Source organism: Pinus tabuliformis, chromosome 9 (assembly GCF_031772625.1).
Source record: "Pinus tabuliformis cultivar Carrire ecotype Pingquan chromosome 9, CPIR1, whole genome shotgun sequence".
Taxonomy (NCBI): Eukaryota; Viridiplantae; Streptophyta; class Pinopsida; order Pinales; family Pinaceae; genus Pinus; species Pinus tabuliformis.
The window spans coordinates 869145519-869167550 of NC_142307.1; the positions used below are offsets into that span (position 1 = coordinate 869145519).

Genomic DNA, 22032 nt, shown 5'->3' on the forward strand with positions numbered 1-22032 from the left:
ATGTGGAGGGAGTCGCTGCAACTGTGACCATTAGTGAAAAAATAGGGTAATGCATATGACACTTAGGAAGGGCAATGAAAAACTTAAAACACCACTTCCACAAGATAAAACAAGTTAAAACACCAGCATTCATTCAACAAAACAAGTGAAACAAGACTCTCACAAGCTAAACAAGCAAAACTGATAGAATAAGCGACAAAAGACTAGAGAAGAAAAACTTACTTAGAAAAGCGACGATGATCATACTGAAGGTTGCTTAATCTCCTCAGGAATTCCATAGTTCCAAGATCGAATGTGAAAATGAGCTATGGCAGTGTCAATTTAGGATTTATGATGCGAAGGCCAAAAATCAAGGAAAAAGCGACACTTCATGGTTGTTTCTAAAATAACTCAAGTGCCTTCTTCAGACTGCTAAAAATAGATCCCTATATTCTAAGGATGATTTTTCATTTTTTTTCTTTTTTCCCTTTTGGGAAAAGTTTCCATGCATTTCTTGATGAGATCGAGCAGTTCTAGGAAGGACTAGACAACTCACTAGCTCATGCACTGAGCAGCTTTTGAGCAAGAGACTTTTGCGCAAATTTCTCGGCTGAGTGGCTCTAGGCTGCCTCTCATGCTTTGCGCAATTTCCAAAATGAAGGTTGGTTGTCAACCAAATCTGCACAATTTTGGAGTTGAAGGCTCACTATTAGCTTGGACTACGTAATTCTCAAGAACAAGGCTGGTTTCCCTCAAGGATTGTGTAGTTCTCTAAGGCAAGCTCAGAACAGGATGAAAACCAAGACAAGAGATTGGTTTGTGGGTTAGACAAAAAATCAAATAAGCAAACACAAGCCATGATGAAAGGATGAGGCTTGATCAAAGCACACAAGTACCTGGATCAGTGCAAGATGTGTTGTTGTAATTTAGGAGGGAGGCTCTGAAATGAAGCATAGGAAAAATTTTGGAGGGTGGTTGTAGTCACTACAAAATTAGTGACACACTAGTAGAACTCCAGCTCCCTATATGGACCTTGTCTCGTGCAAAGAGATTCTAACTCTTCCGGAAGTATTGTTTGATTCTTTGATTGTCATAGCTTCTTCACTAGCTTGAGTTAAAGATGTAGTCCCTACCATTCTCCTTATTGGAAGCACAAATACCAAGCCAAGTCAAACTGAGTTGTTTCAATTGGGGATGAGGGGTATATAAATGCACAAGTAATGTAGATTGTCATAGTTTTAGTTTCATCTTTGGCATTGCTCCACTGCCATCAGGTCTAGACAACACCCCGATGAGTCACTTCAGGAACACAAACATTTCTCTGCTACCAATGAGCCTGGACAGTACCCCAGTAGAGTTACTTGCTTCACCTCTCTACGTAGGAATCCTTTCCCTTATTTCGCCTTTATTTTATTTTTTTCATTTTCCATTTGCAAAGAATTGTGCATAGGCACTTATTTATTTCATGAGGTGGAAGAGGGATCCCAACTTATTGAGAGGAGAAGAGGTTTTCCCTTCAAAGAAGGATGTTTATATATACCTCTAAAATACTTGTCAATGTTTTCCCCCTCTCCTTACTCTACTTGACTGAGCTGAGAAGGGTTAAACAAATATAGAAAACCGAATAGAGTAAGTGGTACTAGTTAAGAGCGCAAGCATCGTGGTTTCACCATGATTGTCTCTTAAAGGAACCTATTTTCCGTCAAGGTATCATCGACTATAAGAACACAATATTCTCATAAAGAGAGGGAATATGCAGATGCCCAAGTGTTGATAGTTGTACAAGTTCCTCTTGGATTTCACCTTACTTGTTTAAGGGCCAAACACAGTTTCATGCAGAACTAACCTACAGCTGCACAAGAAAACAAGCAAAGGAAAGAAGCAAGACAAAGCAAAACAAAGTAAGCAAATCAAGAAACAAAACAAGAAATCAAACACTACTCCTACTACTAAGCTAAGCAAAGCATGGGCCAACTCACGTGAAGTGATATTTCCAATGCAACCATTAGCGCATTATTTGGCCCATGTAGGCGACAACATGATTGACAAGAAATATATTCAAGAAAACCAACCAAGAAAGATACAACAATGTAAAGAAGATCATCTGAAGCTTCAATGCATCCACAAAAAAGAAAAATTTGAAAGCGCATGAAAGGCACTCTGTAGATGTATCATGGTGTCCTCTTACATTGCACATGAAAGATAGGCATGTACACACCTTTGAACTTGACAAATGAGTAAACATAAAGAAAGAAGAAAAATTATGTTTTGCAACAGTGCTTGCTACATATGAGTCCTCCAATGCATGAGAAATAGGATAGTGTGATTTTGGTGGAGGACGCGAAAACTGTGAAATGGATTTATTTTTAGTGTAAAAAAGAGAGTGATGAGGAGACTAGGGAGATTCAATAGATTTTTTATTGGAAGTGGAAATAACCTCAAGGCTATGAAAACCTAACATAACCATTATCTCAAGCTAAATTGCCTTGATAGTTTGAGGAGTTTCCACTTCATCAAAATATGGATCATCAAAGATCGGTGGCTTAGAAGGATAAACAGTAGACAAATTAGAATCGTGATCGAATGCGTCACTGAGGGAAAAGATCGAACAACCACGATCAGAAAATTAAAGATGAATAACAACATCCTCATGATCTGACGAATCCTAAAGAGGGGATGATGAAAAAAAATAATTTTCACCCTCTATGTTTCTGGAAATGTAAGATGAGCGATTGGGTGGATCCAGGAAGAAAGATTTGTCCTCTCCGCAATCAAATCAAAGGCTGACATCCCACGTGTTCTATGAATCATTGGAAGTGGAAATGTCCAGAGATAAATTTTCACAAGATGGAATAGAAATGGCAGAATTGTGGAAGATGTCAGGATAAAGCGAACGAGGTGTGGACGAAAGGAGGTCATCCTTCACCATAAATTCTTGTTCAGACTCCCACACATATTCATAAAAAATGATAGCGTAGGTTGGTTGTCCAACACCAACTCTATCCACAACTTGATCCTCTTGAACATCACATGTGGAATCCAGAAGAGTTGAACACAACACACCAAAATCTAGAGGATCAAAGGAACCAAAGGACATTGGCTGAGAAGATGAGACCATGTGACAACCATCAAGCTTGCAGTCCAAATCTACACAAAAATTCTGAGCAAGTGCGGTAGGAGGAGATGGTAACAGTTCAACAGGTGGATTCACAACTTCTCCCACCTCCTCCTGCAGGGACAGAGATGTTTGATGAGAAGGGGACGAAGGGTCACTTGGGACAACAACCTCGTCTATCTCATATTTAGAAGCTCTAACACTGAGGTATGTTGGGAGAGAGTCGAAAGTTTCTAACTCGTGTCGATTCTCAGAGATGTGAACAAGATATTGAAATCTTCCCTCCAAAAATTTCCAGTCAACTTCATCTTCAGGAAATTCAGAACAATGATGAAGAAAGCAATCATAAAAGTGCTCAAGAGATTCGTCAAGTGATTTTCGTAATTTTAAATGTTTTTGATGAAGTGATTTACAGTGAGAAAATGAAAGCATGACATAATTCTATAATCATGTGATCGAAAGAGTGTATAGAGGTTGCGAGCAATGTGTGACACCATTTCTTTGCACACCCTTCGAATGTGAAATCAAACAACCCATAGGCAATGCCATCCCAGGGGACATCATGTTTGTCACAAAATCCAGGAGGGGCAATTGTGTGCCTGAACAAGGGTGTTCCATTATTGCCATTAAACTTATATTTCGACGAGTCATCTATAACATCCGTCGACACATCGAAATCAAGAAAGTGAGAGAAACATGTCTGGATTGTGATTTGGACATAAGTAATGAAAGATGTGAAAAAATTCAAAATAGTCTTCAAGGGATCAGCTTGTCATCTAGCCCTCCTTCTAGTGCCAAAAATTTTGACAGTGCTGGACCCATCAACATTCAGGGGATCTCTCCAATAAGAAGTTTGAACTAGACCTCAGACCGTTTGGAGTAGGAGTCCTAGCAGTACGTGGTAGTGTAATTCCTGGACCATGGTAGTGAATAGAGATAAGTATGATAACTTTCGGTGAGAGCAAGTGTGTGACCTTGCAGCGAGTCAAGTGAGATGCATGGGGGTTCTAACACACAAAGGGTAAAATGAAGTGTGCCCCTTAGAAGCCTGTAATAGTATACAACTTTAAAGGAACACACGAGCAAAATGACATTACAAGCTGAAATGAGAGATAGTCCACAAATTAAAGTGACGGGTTAATCCAACAACACACATTCAACAAGATTCATGCAATTGCATACAAACTAGTTCATAAGAAAATGTGTAAGTTAAACAACTTACATTGCTAGAGCAACCAGAATAGTCCAACTACAATAACAACACATGCATGAAAGTGTGTTGGCTCTGTTATTATCATTATAAGTGAAAGTTCCATCCATAGATACACCATTGATGACCACTAGCCCAAATAGTGGAACATTATAGTCAAGAACACTTGCTCCTCCAAATAAATATACTCGCTCTAAATTGTGTAGAAGCCAAGGCTCGTCACAATACTCCCTAGCCTTTTCTAAGTCTAAGCCTAGCCAAAAGCTTGGCTCCCAAAAGCTTGTTCTATGAGTTATGAGGTTCTATTTATAACAAAGGGTGGGGTGACCCTTGAAATTCCCCTTTGTGACTCTTTGATTGCCCTCATGACTCTTCAACTTATTTAGAAATAACTCATTACATAACATGATGACCCTTCACATTCCAGTAATGACACTTGGAATTTCACTTACAACATATTTGTAAGTAATATTACATTTTCCACATGTACCCATGGGAGACAAAATATGCTAGAGACAACCTAAAAATACAAAACTATATGACTCCGAAGTTTGGGGAAAGACCAAGTCAAAAACTCCATTCATTGCTTCTCAGTCATGTACTCATGTGAAGCTTGGTAATGTGTGATGATGTCCCCAAACTGCTTGATGGTGTCTTTCTGATAGCGGACTCTTTCCTCCATAACATCTGGGTATATGGTATTGGAACCTGTATCCAACTTGTCTTGAAGCATGTTTATCATGGCGTTGACCATGACAGACCACCAATGTACTTCTGCATGTTTTGTGCGCTCAACTCCAACTCATCCCCGATGGCCTCTCGCCTTAGTTTCTCCATGTACCTGTCAATCTCTAGCCATAATTGGTTCTTTTGTTTAGCCTCGGTGAGGGAACCAATTGAAGGGATCATGTGCATTCTCACCATGACATCCAAACTCCTTAGTTGCTCCATGTCTGTCACTTCCATCAAGTGCTCAATCTGCTAAGCAAGCTCCCGATCCTGCATCTGTTCACCCTCTTCTTCAGTTGTCGGCTATTCTGACTCCTCAACCTGTATGGGCATTGTTTTCTCTGTCATTGCGCCTTTCCTTTCTTCTTCCACTTGTTTCTGCTTCTCTTCCCTTTCTCTCCTTCTCAACTCTTTCTCTTCCTTCAACTTCTTCTACATTTCTTGCAACCTTTTCTTTTATCTCTTCCTTCGCTCTGCTATCTTTAGTTGTTTCTCCCTCTTTGCGTTCGTTGCCAAAGCTTCTTTCTCAGTGATAGGATATGCTCTCATCTTGTAACTTTTCTCTGCCTTTGGGTTCTCGACAATCTTCCTCTTGCCCTTGTCCTGCGCTGACTTGTTTCTTATTGTTATTGTTGTTGTTTCTTCCTGCGTTGCTACTGCCTATAGAGTAGTCTTCCAAGTTGTGGCTATACTGACTGGCTCGTGGAGCTTGGAGTCATTGTAACAATATCTCCAAGGGTCCTCCTCGTGCCAGTGAAATGTCCCATGGATCCATGGATAATACACCTTCACACAGTGGTTCTTGAAAATACAGTGGGGATCATACAGATTAAAGTCCTTGGTGTTGGACTTGAACTTTAATATTGACTTAGCTTTGGCATCTGCATCTTTCAAGCTCTTAATATCGTATAACCCAATCCGCAAAGGAAGAGTGGGCCATGGTTCCTTCTTCTTCCTATGCAATCCTATTGATAACCCTGTGGAGAGGTGATATGAGACCTCTTGCATGACCAGCTTGTTTGTGGCATACCTTGGTAGAACATGCAGAGGCTTCTCTCTGCCAAACACTCTGATGAAGGTGCCACCAGATGAGGCATACCAATATGCAATGTTAAGTATCGCCTCCATCGCTTCTTGGGACATGCAAGGTGGATCCTACTCAAAGATTATCTTGTACAACGAGATGATTAAATGGTTAGTCACCCTTGCCATTACTCCTCAGAAAATGTAATTGGATAGAAACTTGCAATAAATGTTGATGACAATCTATTTTGGTGTCCATGTCTAGCTCGTGCCAGGAAACTGTTGATGGGCATAGATTGCATCTATTAAGTATGTAGACATTTACAATCTCGCTTTCTCATCCTTGGGCTGATTCTGAGCATCAGTCACATCGAATTTCAACTGATGAGACAACAAGTCCGACCAGTTGAATGGCCTTCCATCACTCACCAACTGGTCCAATTCAATTTATGTGCTCTCTTGATCATAAATTCAGCATGCAAAGATGATCAAGAATTGGTAGGCCTTCCTGAGAGACTTTGTCTTGTAAACATGATTGGGTGTCTGTGTGAATTTTGACGACTCTTTCAGCAAGAACTTGATTATATCTCTCATGTTCAGTTGGTTATGGGTGGCATAGAAAAGTGTATCCATGTGCCTCACCGATTAAGGTAAATGATACATCTGATGAAATTTCTTCGCCCTGAAGGTGGAAAGCTCAATCCCGCTGGCACTTCTCAATGTAATAGTCTCTAGATCAGTGTGTGAGATAATCCAGTTGATAATGTTCGCACATGGGAAGACGGGGTACCTGCATGCAATCTTGTAGAAGCGTGACTATTGGTCCTCTAAGTCTTTCTTGAAGTCCTCTGTAAAAGTATCCTTGATTTATTGTCATGTAAACTTGGTGCCCTACTCAATGAACAACTAAGTGTATGCATAAAATGAAAATTTAATTGAAACTTGCTCAACTACTTCCCTAGTACTACTCTTGATAGTTTCCTTTGATGCAGCTCTCTTGGAGGCCATGTTAACTGTAACTGTTAGAGAGATGCTCAACAACTGTTGTACTTGGAGACATAGACGACACTCATGGCATGAAAATGTTAGCTTAAAACCAAAACCACTTCAAGATAAGATTAAGCAACAAACAGGGCTAATGTTGGGACAAATTGAGCAATTATGGTTCATAGAGGTGGCTGGCTTCCTGTTGGAACTGCGCACTGTGTAGTCCCAACGGTTAGTGGGGGAGTCTTGCTGACTAGAACTACATAATGCGAAATTCAGTCTAGGCACAGGCCAAGAGAGACTACACATTGCGTAGTCTCAGTGGCTAGGACTGGGAGATTGGCTCTTGGAGCTATGCAGTGCGCGGTTGGAGCCAGGCCAGGGCAGCCTCTGCGCAGTTCTAGAAGCCAAGGTAGAGGCCTTGAGCTCCCAAAATGTGCAATGCATGCACGGGAAAGCGATATTCGGGCAAGGGAAGCCCATATCTGCCCAAGGGGAGTGTGAAAACGAGTATATTTTAAGGATGGTGTGATGCTAAGTGGAAATTTGACTGAGTGATGATGCATGAAAGTGAAACAAAGCTGAAGGAAAACAAAGCATGTGAAGAGAGTCACCGCAACAATGACTGTTAATGCAAAAACAGGGTAATGCATGCGACACTTGGGGAAAGAAAATGCAAAACTTAAAACAACACTTCTACAAGCTAAAAAAGGTTAAAATGTTAACAGTCATTCAAAAAAAAGGTGAAACAACACTCTCACAAACTAAATAAGCAAAAGCGACATAACAAGCGGCAAAAGACTAGAAAAACAAAACTTACCCGAAAAAGTGACAGGTTCCTTGATCTCCTCGAGAATTCCATATCTCCAAGATCGAATGTGCAAATGAGCTCTGGAAGTGTTGATTAAATAGATTTGGTTGATTTAGGGTTTATGACGTGAAGGCCAAAAATCAAGGAAAAAGCGACACTTGGCGACAGTTTCTAAAATAACTCAAGTGCCTCCTTCGAGCTGCTAAAAATAGATCTCTATTTTCTAGGGATTCTTTTTCATTTTTTTCTTTTTTCCCTTTTGAGAAAATTTGTCATTCATTCCCTGAAGAGATCGCACAGTTCTAGGAAGGATTGGATAGCTCACTGGCTCATGTACTGAGCAGCTTTTGAGCAAGAGGCTTTTGCATAATTTCTGGGCTCAATGGCTCTGGATTGCCTCTCATGCTTTGCGCAATTTCCCAACTGAAGGTTAGTTGTCAACTAGCTCTACACAATTTTGGAGCTGAAGGCTCACTGTCATCTTGGACTGCGCAATTCCTGAGAGCAAGACCAGTTTCCCTCAAGGATTCCGTAGTTCTCTAAGGCAAGCTTGGAACAGGATGAAAACCAAGTTAAGAGATTGACTTTTGGGTTAGAAAACAAATCAAGTAAGCAAACACAAACCATGATGAAAGGGTGAGGCTCAATCAAAGCACACAAGTACCTAGATCAGTGCAAGATGAGCTACTGTAATTTAGCAAGGAGGCTCTAAAACGAAGCATAGGTAAAATTTTGGAGGGTGGTTGTAGCCACTACAATAGGTTTATAATATTAATACCTTGGGTTTTTATTCCCACGGGTTCATAATCCGTTGGGGTTTTAGTATTAATCCCTTTGGTTTATTAATGTAAGGGTCCATATTCCTAGGGTTTAATATTACTCCCTTGGGTTTAATATTATTTCCTTGGGTTTATAATCGCTTGGGATTTTAGTATTAATCCCTTAGGTTTATTAATCACTTGGGTATATAATATCAATCATGGTTAACTTATTTTATAAAATTAATCATGGTCCGACTTTGCATTGTGACAAACATTGTCTCAATATGAAAACCAACCATGGTCAACCATGGTTCAAAGTCGCATTGCGACAAAGATTGTCTCGGTATGAAAGTCAATCATGCTTAAGCATGGTCCAATGTCGCATTGTGACATTGATTGTCTCAGTATGAAAATCATCCATGGTCAACCATAATCCTTAGGTTCATAATCCTTTGGGGTTTTAGTATTAATCCCTTGGGTTTATTATTCTATTGGGTTTATAATATCAAGCACTTGGATTTATTAATCTAAGCATCCAACCATGGCCGAACGTGGTCCGACATCTCATTGTGACAAATATTGTCTCAATATGAAATCAATCATGGTCAACCATGTTTAATCACGGTTAATATGAAAATCAACCATGGTCAACTATGGTCAACATTGTTTATTTTATGGTTTATAATATTTACCTTAGGATTTATATAACTTGGGTTTATAATATTAATCCCTTGGGTTTAATATTATTCTCATGGGTCCATAATCCATTAGGGTTTTAGTATTAATCACTTGGGTTTGTTATTTCCTTGGGTTTATTAATGTAGGGGTCCATATTATTAGGGTTTAATATTATTCCCTTGGGTTTAATATTACTTCGTTGGGTTTATAATCCCTTGGGTTTTTAGTATTAATTCCTTTGGTTTATAATATCAATCATGGTCAACCATGTTTTGTAAAATCAATCATGGTCAATCATGGTCTGACGTTTCATTGTGACAAACAATGTCTCAATGTGAAAACCAACCATGGTTCAACGTCGCATTGTGACAAAGATTATCTCGATATGAGAATCAATCATGCTTAAGCATGGTCCAATGTCGCATTGTGACATTGATTGTCTCAATATGAAAATCATCTATGGTCAACCATGTTTATTTTAGGGTTTATAATATTTATCTTGGGGTTTATATACCTTGGGTTTATAATATTAATCCCTTGGGTTCATAATCTCTTAGGGTTTTAGTATTAATCCCTTGGGTTTATTATTCTCTTGGGTTTATAATATCAAATAATCTAAAGGTTAAACCATGGTTGAGCATGGTCCAACGTCACATTGTTACAAAGATTGTCTCAATATGAAAAGCAATCATGGTCAACCACGATCAATCATTATCATTCATGGTAAACCATGGTTAATTGCAATCAATATGAAAATCAACCATGGTCAATCATGGCCACATTGTGACAAACATTGTCTCAATATGAAAATCAACCATGATCAACCATGGTCTAACATCGCATTGTGACAAAGATTGTTTCGATATGAAAATCAATGATGCCCAAGCATGGTCAAACATGGTCCAACATTGCATTGTGACATTGATTGTCTCAACATGGAAAACAACTATGGTCATGCATGTTTATTTTAGGGTCATTGAGTCCATTCATGCTCAACCATGATGCAACGTCGCATTGTGACGAAGATTGTCTCAATATGAAAATAAACCTTGGTCAACCATGGTCCAACATCGCATTGTGACAAAGATTGTCTCGATATGAAAATAAATCATGGCTAGTCATGGTCCAATGTCGCATTGTGACAAGGATTGTCTCTATGAAAATCAACCATGGTCAACTATGGTCAACATTGTTTATTTTAGGGTTTATAATATTTATCTTAGGGTTTATATACCTTGGGTTTATAATATTAATCCCTTGGGTTTAATATTATTCCCATGGGTTTATAATCCGTTTGGGTTTTAGTATTAATCCCTTGGGTTTATTATTTCCTTGGGTTTATTAATGTAAGGGTCCATATTCTCAGGGTTTAATATTATTCCCTTGGGTTTAATATTATTTCCTTGGGTTTATAATCCCTTGGGTTTTTAGTATTAATCCCTTGGGTTTATTAATCACTTGGGTTTATAATATCAATCATGGTCAACTATGGTGAACCATGTTTTGTAAAATCAATCATGGTTAATCATGGTCCAACATTGCATTGTGAGAAATATTGTCTCAATATGAAACCAACCATTGTCAACTATGGTTCAATGTCACATTGTGACAAATATTGTCTCGATATGAAAAGCAATCATGCTTAAGCATGGTCCAATGTCACATTGTGGCATTGATTGTCTCAATATGAAAATCATTCACGGTCAATCATAGTCAACCATGTTTATTTTAGAGTTTATAATATTTATCTTGGGGTTTGTATACCCTGGGTTTATAATATTAATCCCTTGGGTTTAATATTATTCCCCTGGGTTCATAATCCCTTGGGGTTTTAGTATTAATCCCCTGGTTTCTTATTCTCTTGGGTTTATATTATTGCCTTTGGTTTATATCCGTTGGTGTTTTAGTATTGAACCCAAGCGTTAATAATAAAACCCCAAGGTATTATAAACCCAACAGACTAATATTATTGAAGCCAAAAGACTAATATTATAAATCCAAGATATATAAGCCTTTAGATGACCATGATTTATATTGAACCTAAAAGATTAATATTATAAACCTATGAATAATATTATACAGTAAGAATATAAATCCTTAGATTAATATACCCAACAAATTAATATTAATATTCCCTTGGATTTATAATATTAAATAATTATTATTAATTATAATGATAATAATAATAATTTTATTATATTATTATTAATTATAATGATAATAATAATAATTTTATTATATTATTATTTGTATTATTATATATTTATCAATAATAAATACAAATAAAACCTTAAATTTAATTGTGCTTTAAAGAAAAAAAATTATTTTAATTTAATACTAAATAAGTTATTTATGATATTTGTACCTAACAAAAGTATGCTTATGTAATATCTGACTCCTAAAAAAATACTACAACTTTCATGCACAAATTAGAGTATTTACTTGTCTGCACGTTTGGAATTATCTGTTACTTCCATTTGAAAAATAACTGTTTGACTGAAAGCTGATTCTTTTCTTCTCTTTGTATTTATCTTTTGCATTCAAATATTTCTCTTTTTCTTTTAATGACGAACGATTTCTCTTTTTCTTTTGACATTTACAGCAACTGTTCTTCTTTCTTCTTTTGACGTTTATTGGAATTATTAGTCTCCCTCTTTATTCGGTTGCTTTTGCTTTCTTAGCCAAGCCATTTCTGTCACAGACGTAGGTATCAGGCAGGGAATCAAGATAACCATATTCGCAACAGCGTTATTTCTCCCCATATATATTGTAATCATTCATCATTCCTCCTCAGAGTCCTCTTTCCCCGAAATGATTGCATTTTTTCTGAGCAATATTTGTTTTTAGATTGGCTAACTCAAGTCTCTGAATCAGACTTAATGCAAGAAATACCTTAACCGTACACCCATTTACTCACTGTACTCCACAATACCAATAGACTTTTTCATTAGAATTCATATTTATATTGTGCTTTCCAATTTCTCTGCTGCAAATTAAGTTATGGCTACCGATATTGTTAGAAGAGCAGCAAGCGCGGTAAAGAGAAGCAGCATTACCATTGCTCCTCTCATCAGGCAGATAGATAGTGTAATTTACATGGATGAAAACCGACTTCTTCTGGAAAATCGGTTAAGTCGTGCGAAGGACCTCTTATTTGATATTAAAAATGAATTCGAAGATCAGCGTAAAGGAACCCCAGATACTGTGAGAAATTGTTTGGAAAGGATGCAAGGTGTCCTTGAAAATGGGAGAAATCTGATGGAACGCTCCCGAAGACAGAAACAGAAGTGCTTTGGTTGGCTCTTCTGCAACCCCAAACTGTCTAGAGGAATCAGAGATTGGAAGACAGAGTTTGATGAGCTTTTTCAAGAGCTCCAATCCAGCTTTTTACTATCTTCCAATGCTCCACAGACTGAGGAACTTCAAGAATATGGGCTTTTTGGATCAGGGATTATATCTGCCCAACTTCAGCTGCAGAGGTGGCTTACAGAATCTCCCCATGTTCGCCTGATTGGAGTGTATGGGCTGGGTGGTATTGGGAAAACAGCGTTGCTCAGAACCGTGTACGAATCCCGCAAGGTTAGTGGCTTCTTCCATGATCTCATCTGGGTCACCGTTTCTCAATCCTATACAATTCTGGACTTGCAGAGCTGTATTGCTCAGAGAATCAAACTAGGCCTCCCAAACAATTCTGATGTCAATAAGCGCAAGATGGAGCTGTCTGCATATTTCAAGAAGAAGAGATTCCTTTTGATTTTGGACGATGTGTGTAGTGCAGTGAATCTGAAAGATTTGGGCATGGAATTCGGCGAGGGGAACGATTACAATGGCAGTAAAGTAGTATTCTCTACTCGGAACAGAGATTTGATTGTAGAATTGAATGCAGATGAGGCAATGAGAGTACAACCCCTATCTTCCGAGGAAGGATGGGAGCTATTTTGCAGAGTGGCGTTTAAAGGCGTGCTTGTTCCGCATGACACAGATGAACATACTGCGAGGCAAGTTGCTGCAGAGTGTAAGGGTTTGCCTCTGGCCATAAATGTAGTAGCAGCATCCATGATTGGCAAAACTGATGTAGATGAATGGAAGCTTCTTTTATCTCATATGAAAACAATTCCCAATTTTCCCACTACTCATCCTCGTTTAGATCCAGATCTGTATCAGCAATTGAGATGGACCTATGATAGTTTACCCAATGTTGGCCTGAGAAATTGTTTTCTGTATTGTGCCTTGTTTCCTAAAGATGAAATAATTGAGGTGGACAACCTGGTGGGTATGTGGACCTCCGAAGGGCTTGTTAGCATGGACAGAGGGAGAATTTATGTACATTTTCTAGTAGATCGTTACCTGTTCGAGCCACCCTGGGACTCTCATGAAGACCGCCTGTTGCAGTCAGGAAAACAGAATTTTTCCAAAGTTACAGTTAACAATGTTCTCCATGAAATGGCAATCTACATCGGAGAAAAAGAGGAGAACTGTGTCTTTAAAGCTGGTCAAATGCTTCAAGAGTTCCCCTACATGGATGCTCACGAATATTGCAAAAGAATCTCAGTTTTTCGCAATAAAATTACAAGTATGCCGAGGGAACTGAGATGCCCAAGACTGGTGAGTCTAATCCTGACTGAAAGTGTGAAATTGGAACATGTTTCAGAGGCCTTTCTTCAAAACCTGGCCTTTCTTAGGGTTCTTGATCTGTCAAAAAGTCCAATAAAATTGCTGCCAAGGTCATTGTGGCAACTCAAAGAACTGGAGTTTCTCAATTTGAGTTCGACCGAAATAGAACATGTACCTGAAGCTATCGGTAATCTCTCTGGGCTTCAGGTTTTGGATCTTTCATTATGTACAAAGCTAAAATCATTGCCAAGTGAGATAGGAGGGCTTGTAAATCTGAAGCACCTCTATCTAGATTCCTGTGACAGTTTATCCGAAATTCCAGATGAGCTTTCAAGGCTCTCTAATGGTGACTGCAGCTTTACAAGGTTTAGCTCTGCCAGAATTGAGGTGGATTTGATTAATGTATAGAGTGGAGGATTAATCCTGTAAACAACGAGTGGCAGTGTAGTGAGTTCACTACCTCACTGCTGTGAGTTTGGTTCTCTCCACCTTTGAGGTGCTAAATACTCTCTGCAACTTGAACAGTCTGAAGGCAACTTCCAATTTAACCTTGTGAAACATTTCATTGTTACAAGTTTGTCAGAGTTTCTCACTTTTTTGCCATGGCTATTGTTGTGTCCCAGTTGCTCTGATTATTATTACAGCTTTCCAAAACAGCCTGTTGAACTTGATGCCATGTAATATTATGTTTAGTTGAATTTTATAGATATATAGAAAATAAGTATAGTATTTTTTTAATATTATATTTAATTTTGAATGGGTGTTTATGAATACTATCAATTCTATTTGAAAATCAGAATTGTGTCATTGACAATTTTTTTAGAATCAAGCATTAACATGTTAAAAAGAAAACATGTAGTGAGGGAAATAATGTTGAGTAGCCCGGAATCTTTTTAACATAGAACATAGATGTTTTTCTATGTAATTTGAAAGGAAAGTTGTCACTATGTTATGTTTCAAAGAACATTATACCATATGTTTTGCATTGGTTTTTTTTATTGTATATAGATTATATAGGGATAAGATTCATGGCTTCATGCTAAAGGCTTGAGTTTATATTGGGTCATCGCAAGTAGCTGATATAGTTTTATCCAATGTGAGATTGATAAAGAAAGTAAGGTAAAAATCAATGGAAAGAGGTAATGATCCATTATTTATTCAAAACGTGTGGTGTTAATTCCAATCCTCATTCTAGTTCTCTTATTCCAATCCTCATTCTAGTTCTTCTAGCAAATGCCCCTTTGACACCTCAAATAGCTCATGTGAGTAAGACCTTCATTGTCAAGTTTGGCTTAGAAAGAAGAAACTTAGATTATTTTTAACTATAGCTGCATCGTTAATGAGTGTAATGTACATCATTATGCTGATTTTGAAGCTCTTGGGACAAGATGATGAAATTTCTTATTTGCCATCATGATGTCTCCACTAAATTTGTAGGCATATATATTTGAAGTGTCTATCTATCATGTGTTTGTCAAATGTTTGGACTATTGATTTTGTGCTCCATCCCTTTGAGTTGGATATTCTTTATTTTTATCATGAACTAGTTTGTAGTTTTATTATTTCACACAAATTAGTAGTCCAATTTTTGTGGTTGTTTCTTCTTTATTTTATAGTTATATGTTCTTTAATTTTTAAATATATTTTCCCTCTTTTCCATACATCATCCATCCCCTAGTCAATCCATCCACCACCACCACTAAAAAAATTACAAGAAAATAAATTAAAAAGAAAAAAGAAAAAGAAAAAGTATGCACCCAAGCATTGTATGGTCAATGCATCTCATAGAGAAGAAGATCAACTATATTGATCATTTACCTTGTTTTGTTGAAGTGAACATGGAGACATAGCAATGGCATTGATTAGAAACTATGTAAGACCACTTAGACATGGTTGGAATGGTTAGAAGTGCCAACCTTTCTTAGAAAAGGGGTTGAGAAGATGAAATTAATGTTGGATTAAGATATAAGAAATGGCCAAGATGGCCAAGAATAACATATTTATGCAGCTTGCTCCTACTTAAAGGGTTGGTGGAATTATTGATCACAAGGGAGACTTTGTGAAAAAGACATGTGAAGAGACCAAATTGCTCATTATAATTCTAGAAGGAATCAAACACTCCTGAACACATTATAAGCTTTACTTGAAGCCTAATGTTTGGTGTTCTTGTTCGGTTATGTTCTTTATTCTCTAATTTTAATGGAATATTCTATCAAAATTTAGATATAAGGACCATCTAGGTCTAGATGCATATCATTTAGTCTTTCCAAGTAAGGGAATTGCCAAATTGATGTTAAATTAAAGGTTATATTTGACTAACCTATCCTTGATCTATAAAGAGGCCCATAGGGGTGTTCTTTGATCCAATCAAAAGAATTCAAGTTTTCCACTTCATCAATTGTTAACAAAACCTTGTGATTTGTCAAATTTTTAGATCATTTATTGTCATCATTTGGAGGTGTTTCCTATAGTACTTATCTCTATCTCTTTTAAATTAAGTTTGCATGCATTTGAGGTTGGCATATGATTGCAATGTAATTTATTGTACATTCTTGGGTAAATGTGTTATTTTTGTAAATCAACAATCATGACTTATATTGTTACATGACTTGTTGGTTGACAGGGATTTTACGTTTTAGTTTTTAACACATGTATTTTACATGTCACATTGTATTGTTGTAATAGAGTATTATAATGGTTTGGGCTTATGAAGCCTTTGGTTTCTTGTTCTCGTGGAGTAGTTGAGGTCATATCTGTAACTACCTCTGTTATTGTGCTTAGTTACTAGTTTTAGGATCTTATTGAGATTTTCTCTCTTAATTTGTTGAGTGGGTTTTCTAGATGTAGAGTTATAAAAGCTTGTGCTAGGCTTAAAAAAAAAATAGCCAAAGATTGGTTGTTTCACTTAGGTGTTAAACTCAAGAGTGGGATCTTCCATATCATTGGTATCAAAGCTTTTCGATCCAGTCACAAGTTTGGGTATTTTCTCTTTGTTTCTCTTTCATATTCAATTTGAGTTTTGGTTTGATTTTACCAAGTTGCAACTTCCTAAAAATATTCTAAGTTGTTTTGAGGTGCAATCTCTATTGTTCTTCTCCATGAATTTACTTATCGTATTACTTATGAGGGTTTGGCATTTGATCTTTTTAATTGGATATAGATCACTTCCACAACCAATTCATGCCAAGGTCCCTATTGTATTAGATAATTTGTTTTGTAAGGGATATTTCCCATTGTGAATTTTGAATTGGATCTCAACATTGAATTCATAAAATAAATTTCGAGACATGTTTTCTTTGCAATTTCACATGATAAAGTCTCTCTCATAAATCCTATGATCAATCTCTTAGTTTGATTTTTTCTCTCATAAATATTGTGATATATTTCTCTCACATAGATGGTCGGTCTCTTTTTTTTATTTATTTCTTGTTGCACTCATTGGGAGATATGTTGAATTCCAATCCCACGTCAAACTCTTTCTTTTGAAATATTTTGAAATTGATATCCACCACTAGCCTACACCACCTACCTTAGCACTTCTAGCTCCTGTAACATTTGTTTGCTATCACAATCCACCCATGATCCATATTGGATCATCATATTGTTTTTCATCTATATTGATGTTTTCAAGGTGGAAAAATTAGATAAATCAACTTATATGAGCAGTTTTAGTGGTGAGACCCAGTTTGTGGAATTGGGGCCAAAAACCTTCTAGGGTCAGGTTGATGCCTTAAATGGCATTTTGAGGGGTAAAACATAACCACTTGAACAATACCCTTTGGCACTATTCTACAATTGAATACCTTTCCAATGATGCAAGAATCTCTTCAATTGGAGTTCAAACAAAATTTATGCCTCTCATAAGCTGACCTATCATGATTGACTGCCATAATTTGAGAGGATGCCACGTCAACCCCCGTTATTCATGGAAAATTGGCTAGCCATGTAATCCCTATGAATAAGACTCTAGAAAGGTCAATTTGTAACTCATATTAAGGGTTGAATGGGTCAAATTTAACCCCTAATTAGTGTATAAATTCCTTGTAGATTCAAACTATAGATTATAATATGCTAAAACAATTGACTTGAATCTACTACTCATCAGCGGAAACAATCACTGATCGATGAAATCATGAAGCATAAAAGAGAAAGAATTCAATCACACATAACGAAATAATTTTTTGGGGAAAGCCACAGCTAAAATCCCCTACTATCTGTATATTGCATTAATGAGAAAATATGAAAAGATTACAATGCTTTTCTCAAGCCCGAGCAACCTTTGCACTATCTCAATCTATCTCATTGCTTCCTAGACAAGCTCAAGCCAATACTTAGCCAAATATTCTTCCTGCTAAGCTCTTATTTCCTTGCAAATTTTCCTAGGGAATTAGCCCATATTTAATTGGGAAATCCCATAATTATGAATTGCGCAATCCTCATAGACCTTCCTCTGGTTGCATGCACCACCTATATAATTCAGAGGATTATAGAAATTATAGTACATTGTCCTTGAACCCCAATCTCAACTGGGTCTTTCTCTGATCTGACATGCATGAGTTAATTATGAGTGAATCTTCAGTTTATTGGTTGATCAATGATGATTACACCCCACTACTAGATATCCCACTAATTCCTCCATCTGTTGGAACTAGTTTTGACTTTAACTCAGTTAAATTGAATTAAATAATTACAACTCAAAATAAACTCAACCAAGGATCCTACAAAGTAGGAAACACTCTACATGACTCTAGTTAGACCCTCAACTCAAATTAACTGAACCAACTAAGTCAAATTAACTTAGTTAACTATTACAAGTTGTCATGAGATGTGGAATTACAATTTAATTCTTAATTTAATTCAAGGACAAAATTAAAGTAGGATTTTCTTGTTACATTTTCAACACTCCCTCTCAACAAGAAAGGGATTATCTGTTACCCCGATCCTACCTCTATTAAACTCGAATTTGCATCTTGAAAATGCCTTTGTCAAACTATCTGCATCCATCTCCTCTGTAGGAATGTATTATAGCAACATGATTCTCCTTTGCACATTATCTCATAGATGGTGATATCGAATGTTGATATGATTGGGCCGATCATGAAAAACTGGATTCTCATAGAGTTTAATACAAATCTTACTGTCACAGTAAATCATTGTAGGATCCATCTACTAACCAAATAAGCCAACAAGGATCTTCCTCATCCAGATACCCTCACAAGCTGCTTGACTAGCAACCATGTACTCTGCTTCTGTTGAACTGAGTGCAACTGATCTCTGCTTCTTGTTGTACCAAGAAACTATTATTGACCCAATACTGAAGATTCCCCCTAATGTGCTCTTTCTGTCGGATGGAATCCCTGCCCAATCTGCATCTGTGAAGCCTTGAAGCTTCACTCCCTTTGTCTGTTTGTACCAAAGACCAAACTGAGTGGTGCCTCTGAGGTATTTCAACACATGTTTAGTTGCCTTCCAATAATGTTTGGTTGTGTTAGACTTTAAGCTTCTGCGATAGATTTTTGGAAAAGTATGATCCAGATTATCCACAGTATTATGTTCAATATGTCGACGTTTCGAACCCCAAAGGGGGTCCATCATCAAGACAGAAAATGATAGATTATGAATGATAGATTGATTGAGAGAAGAATCTTCCGACTAGAATAGATAAATAAAAGTATGATATATTCAAGCAGAAGCCGACTAATTTAATTCAAGAGGAAGCCGACTAATTTAAAGACTCCACTACATATATTATTCATTATTATTATTATTATTTAAATAATTTAATTTTGTTTTTTTGTTTTTTTTTTTTTTTTTTTTAAATTCGTTATTATTTTTATTTTTAATTTAACCTAATAACTAATTAATTATAATGAGGCAACAAATTGATAACTAGGATAAGTTTATTTTATAAAGTAATAAGTTTATTTTGTTATTTTATAAAGTAATAAGTTTATTTTGTTATAATTTGTTTTTTATTTTTTTGTATAATTAGTTTCTAATTTTTATTTAGTATATAAATTTTATTTTTAATTTTCTTTCTATTACTTTTGTAACCTACTTAATTATAATTAGTTTATTTTAATTTAATTTCAAATTTTTATTTTAACCTAAATTCGAGGTATAACCTCACAGGATGGAACTAGCCTCTTTTTCATTTTATCGTCAATGTTTGGTTAGCTTAAACATGGCTTGACTATGCTGGTTAACTACAAAACACATGTCTGGTCGTGTGTTCAACAAATACATAAGTGAACCCACAAGTTGTCTATAAATAGTATCCTCCACTACTTCATTTGAAGTAGCAACTTTCTTCCTCCAATTACCTGCTAAAGGAGTCTCCATGGGTTTGTTGTTCTTCATGTGGAACTTCTTCAGTATCTCGTTGGGATACTTTCCCTGAGATACAAACAGTTTCTGATCTCCTTGCCATACGTCCATACCAAGAAAGTAATGCATGATCCCCAGGTCCTTCATCTCGAATTCTCTTGCAAGGTCCTCTTTGCAAGATTTTATCAGCTTCACATCACTTGTTAGAATCAAATCATCGACATATAATACTATAATCAACAATTTACCTTCAACCATAATATGGTAAAGGTTCGCATCTTCTTCACTTTTAGTGAAGCCCAACCCGTTGAAATAGCTGTCAATCCTGGTGTACTAAGCACAAGGTGCTTGTTTTAGTCCATACAATGCTTGCTTGAGTCTACACACATGTGAATCTCTGTTGAAGGTCTCAAATCCTTCAGGCTGCTCAATATACACCTCTTCCTCAATCACACCATTGAGAAATGCTGTATTCAAATCCATATGATGTATCTTCCATCCCATCTACGTTGACAGTGCTATAATAGATCTCATTGAAGGGTACCTTGCTATTGGAGAAAAAGTCTCATCATAATCAATTCCCTCCACCTAAGAGAATCTTCTGGCCACAAATATGGCCTTGTGTTTCTCCACACTCCCATTTGATGCTTGCTTTACCTTGTAAAGCCATCGGGGTCTTGGGACCACTTTCCAAACATTGTTTCTGATAATGGAGTCATACACCCATGACATCAACCCATACTGGTTGTTGCATTGATTCCTTGAATGAGGATGTATCAACCTCTACACTCGCGCTCATCAGATCCATGTAGCCAGTGTATCAATCTGGTGACCTCCTCTTCCTGTGCTGTGATGTGGGTGTCCCCACATTCTCTTTAGCATCATGCATCAATCTATCAACCTCTCTAGTGTGCTTTCTTCCATCTATTGAAGTCTCTACATGAGTGGGTGTTTCCACTCTCTTCTCCTCTGCATGTGGCTGCTCTACATCATCCCGAGGTTCCTTCTTTGGAGCTAAAATTTCCTCATCTACATGTAAATGAAAATCCCTCTCAAGGGAACATCGCATGGCCTTCTCTTCATCGAACTTCACATCTATACGGACCATTGTCATCTTGTTGGATGGCAGGTACACCCGATAGTTGTGAGGTGTATCAGTGTACCCCACAAATATACCCAACTCAACTGTTGGCTCTATCTTTTTCCATGCATTCTTGGTAACATGAAATTAGACAGATGAACCAAAGATCCTAAAGTGTGCCACATTTGGCTTCTTACCTAAAAAATCTTCTTTTGGTGTACTCATCTCGAGAATTCGACGAGGGATTCTGTTCTGCAAATAAACAATTGTGTTGCATGCTTCATCCCACAAGTGCAACGATAGGCCCTGATCATGCAACATCGCCCGTGAAGCTCCCACAATACTTTTGTTATTCTTTTCATCCACTCCATTATGTTGTGGGTTATGAGGTGTTATTAATTCTCGTTGAATGCCTTTTGATGCACAAACATTATTGAATTCATTTGACACATATTCTCCATCGTTATCACTTTTGAGAGATTTAACTTTCCTGCCAGTATATTTCTTGACAAGTGATTTAAATTCAAAAAATTTAGCAAACATCTGATCTTTCTTCCACATGAAGAAAATCTAGCACTTACAAGAAAAAATATCAAAAAATATTACATAATACCTATGCTTGGTTGTGGATGTTTTCGAGAATGGTCCACACACATCAAGTGAACTCTATCAAGGATCGCTTGCACTCGATTGCCTTTATCATGAAAGGAAGCTTTG

The 22032-nt window shown here is 37.0% G+C and overlaps 1 protein-coding gene across 1 annotated transcript; it reads left to right on the top strand.

Moving 5' to 3' along the window:
• The first annotated feature begins 12293 nt into the window (after nucleotides 1-12293).
• Nucleotides 12294-14315, top strand: LOC149151544 (disease resistance protein RPS5-like). The gene has a single exon (XM_089443193.1). It carries the CDS (start codon nucleotides 12294-12296, stop codon nucleotides 14313-14315), a length of 2022 nt encoding a protein of 673 aa, XP_089299319.1.
• Nucleotides 14316-22032: the final 7717 nt, after the last annotated feature.

Excerpts from the sequence above, each read along its gene's own strand:
- LOC149151544 (XM_089443193.1), top strand. The coding sequence starts at position 12,294 with ATGGCTACCGATATTGTTAGAAGAGCAGCAAGCGCGGTAAAGAGAAGC.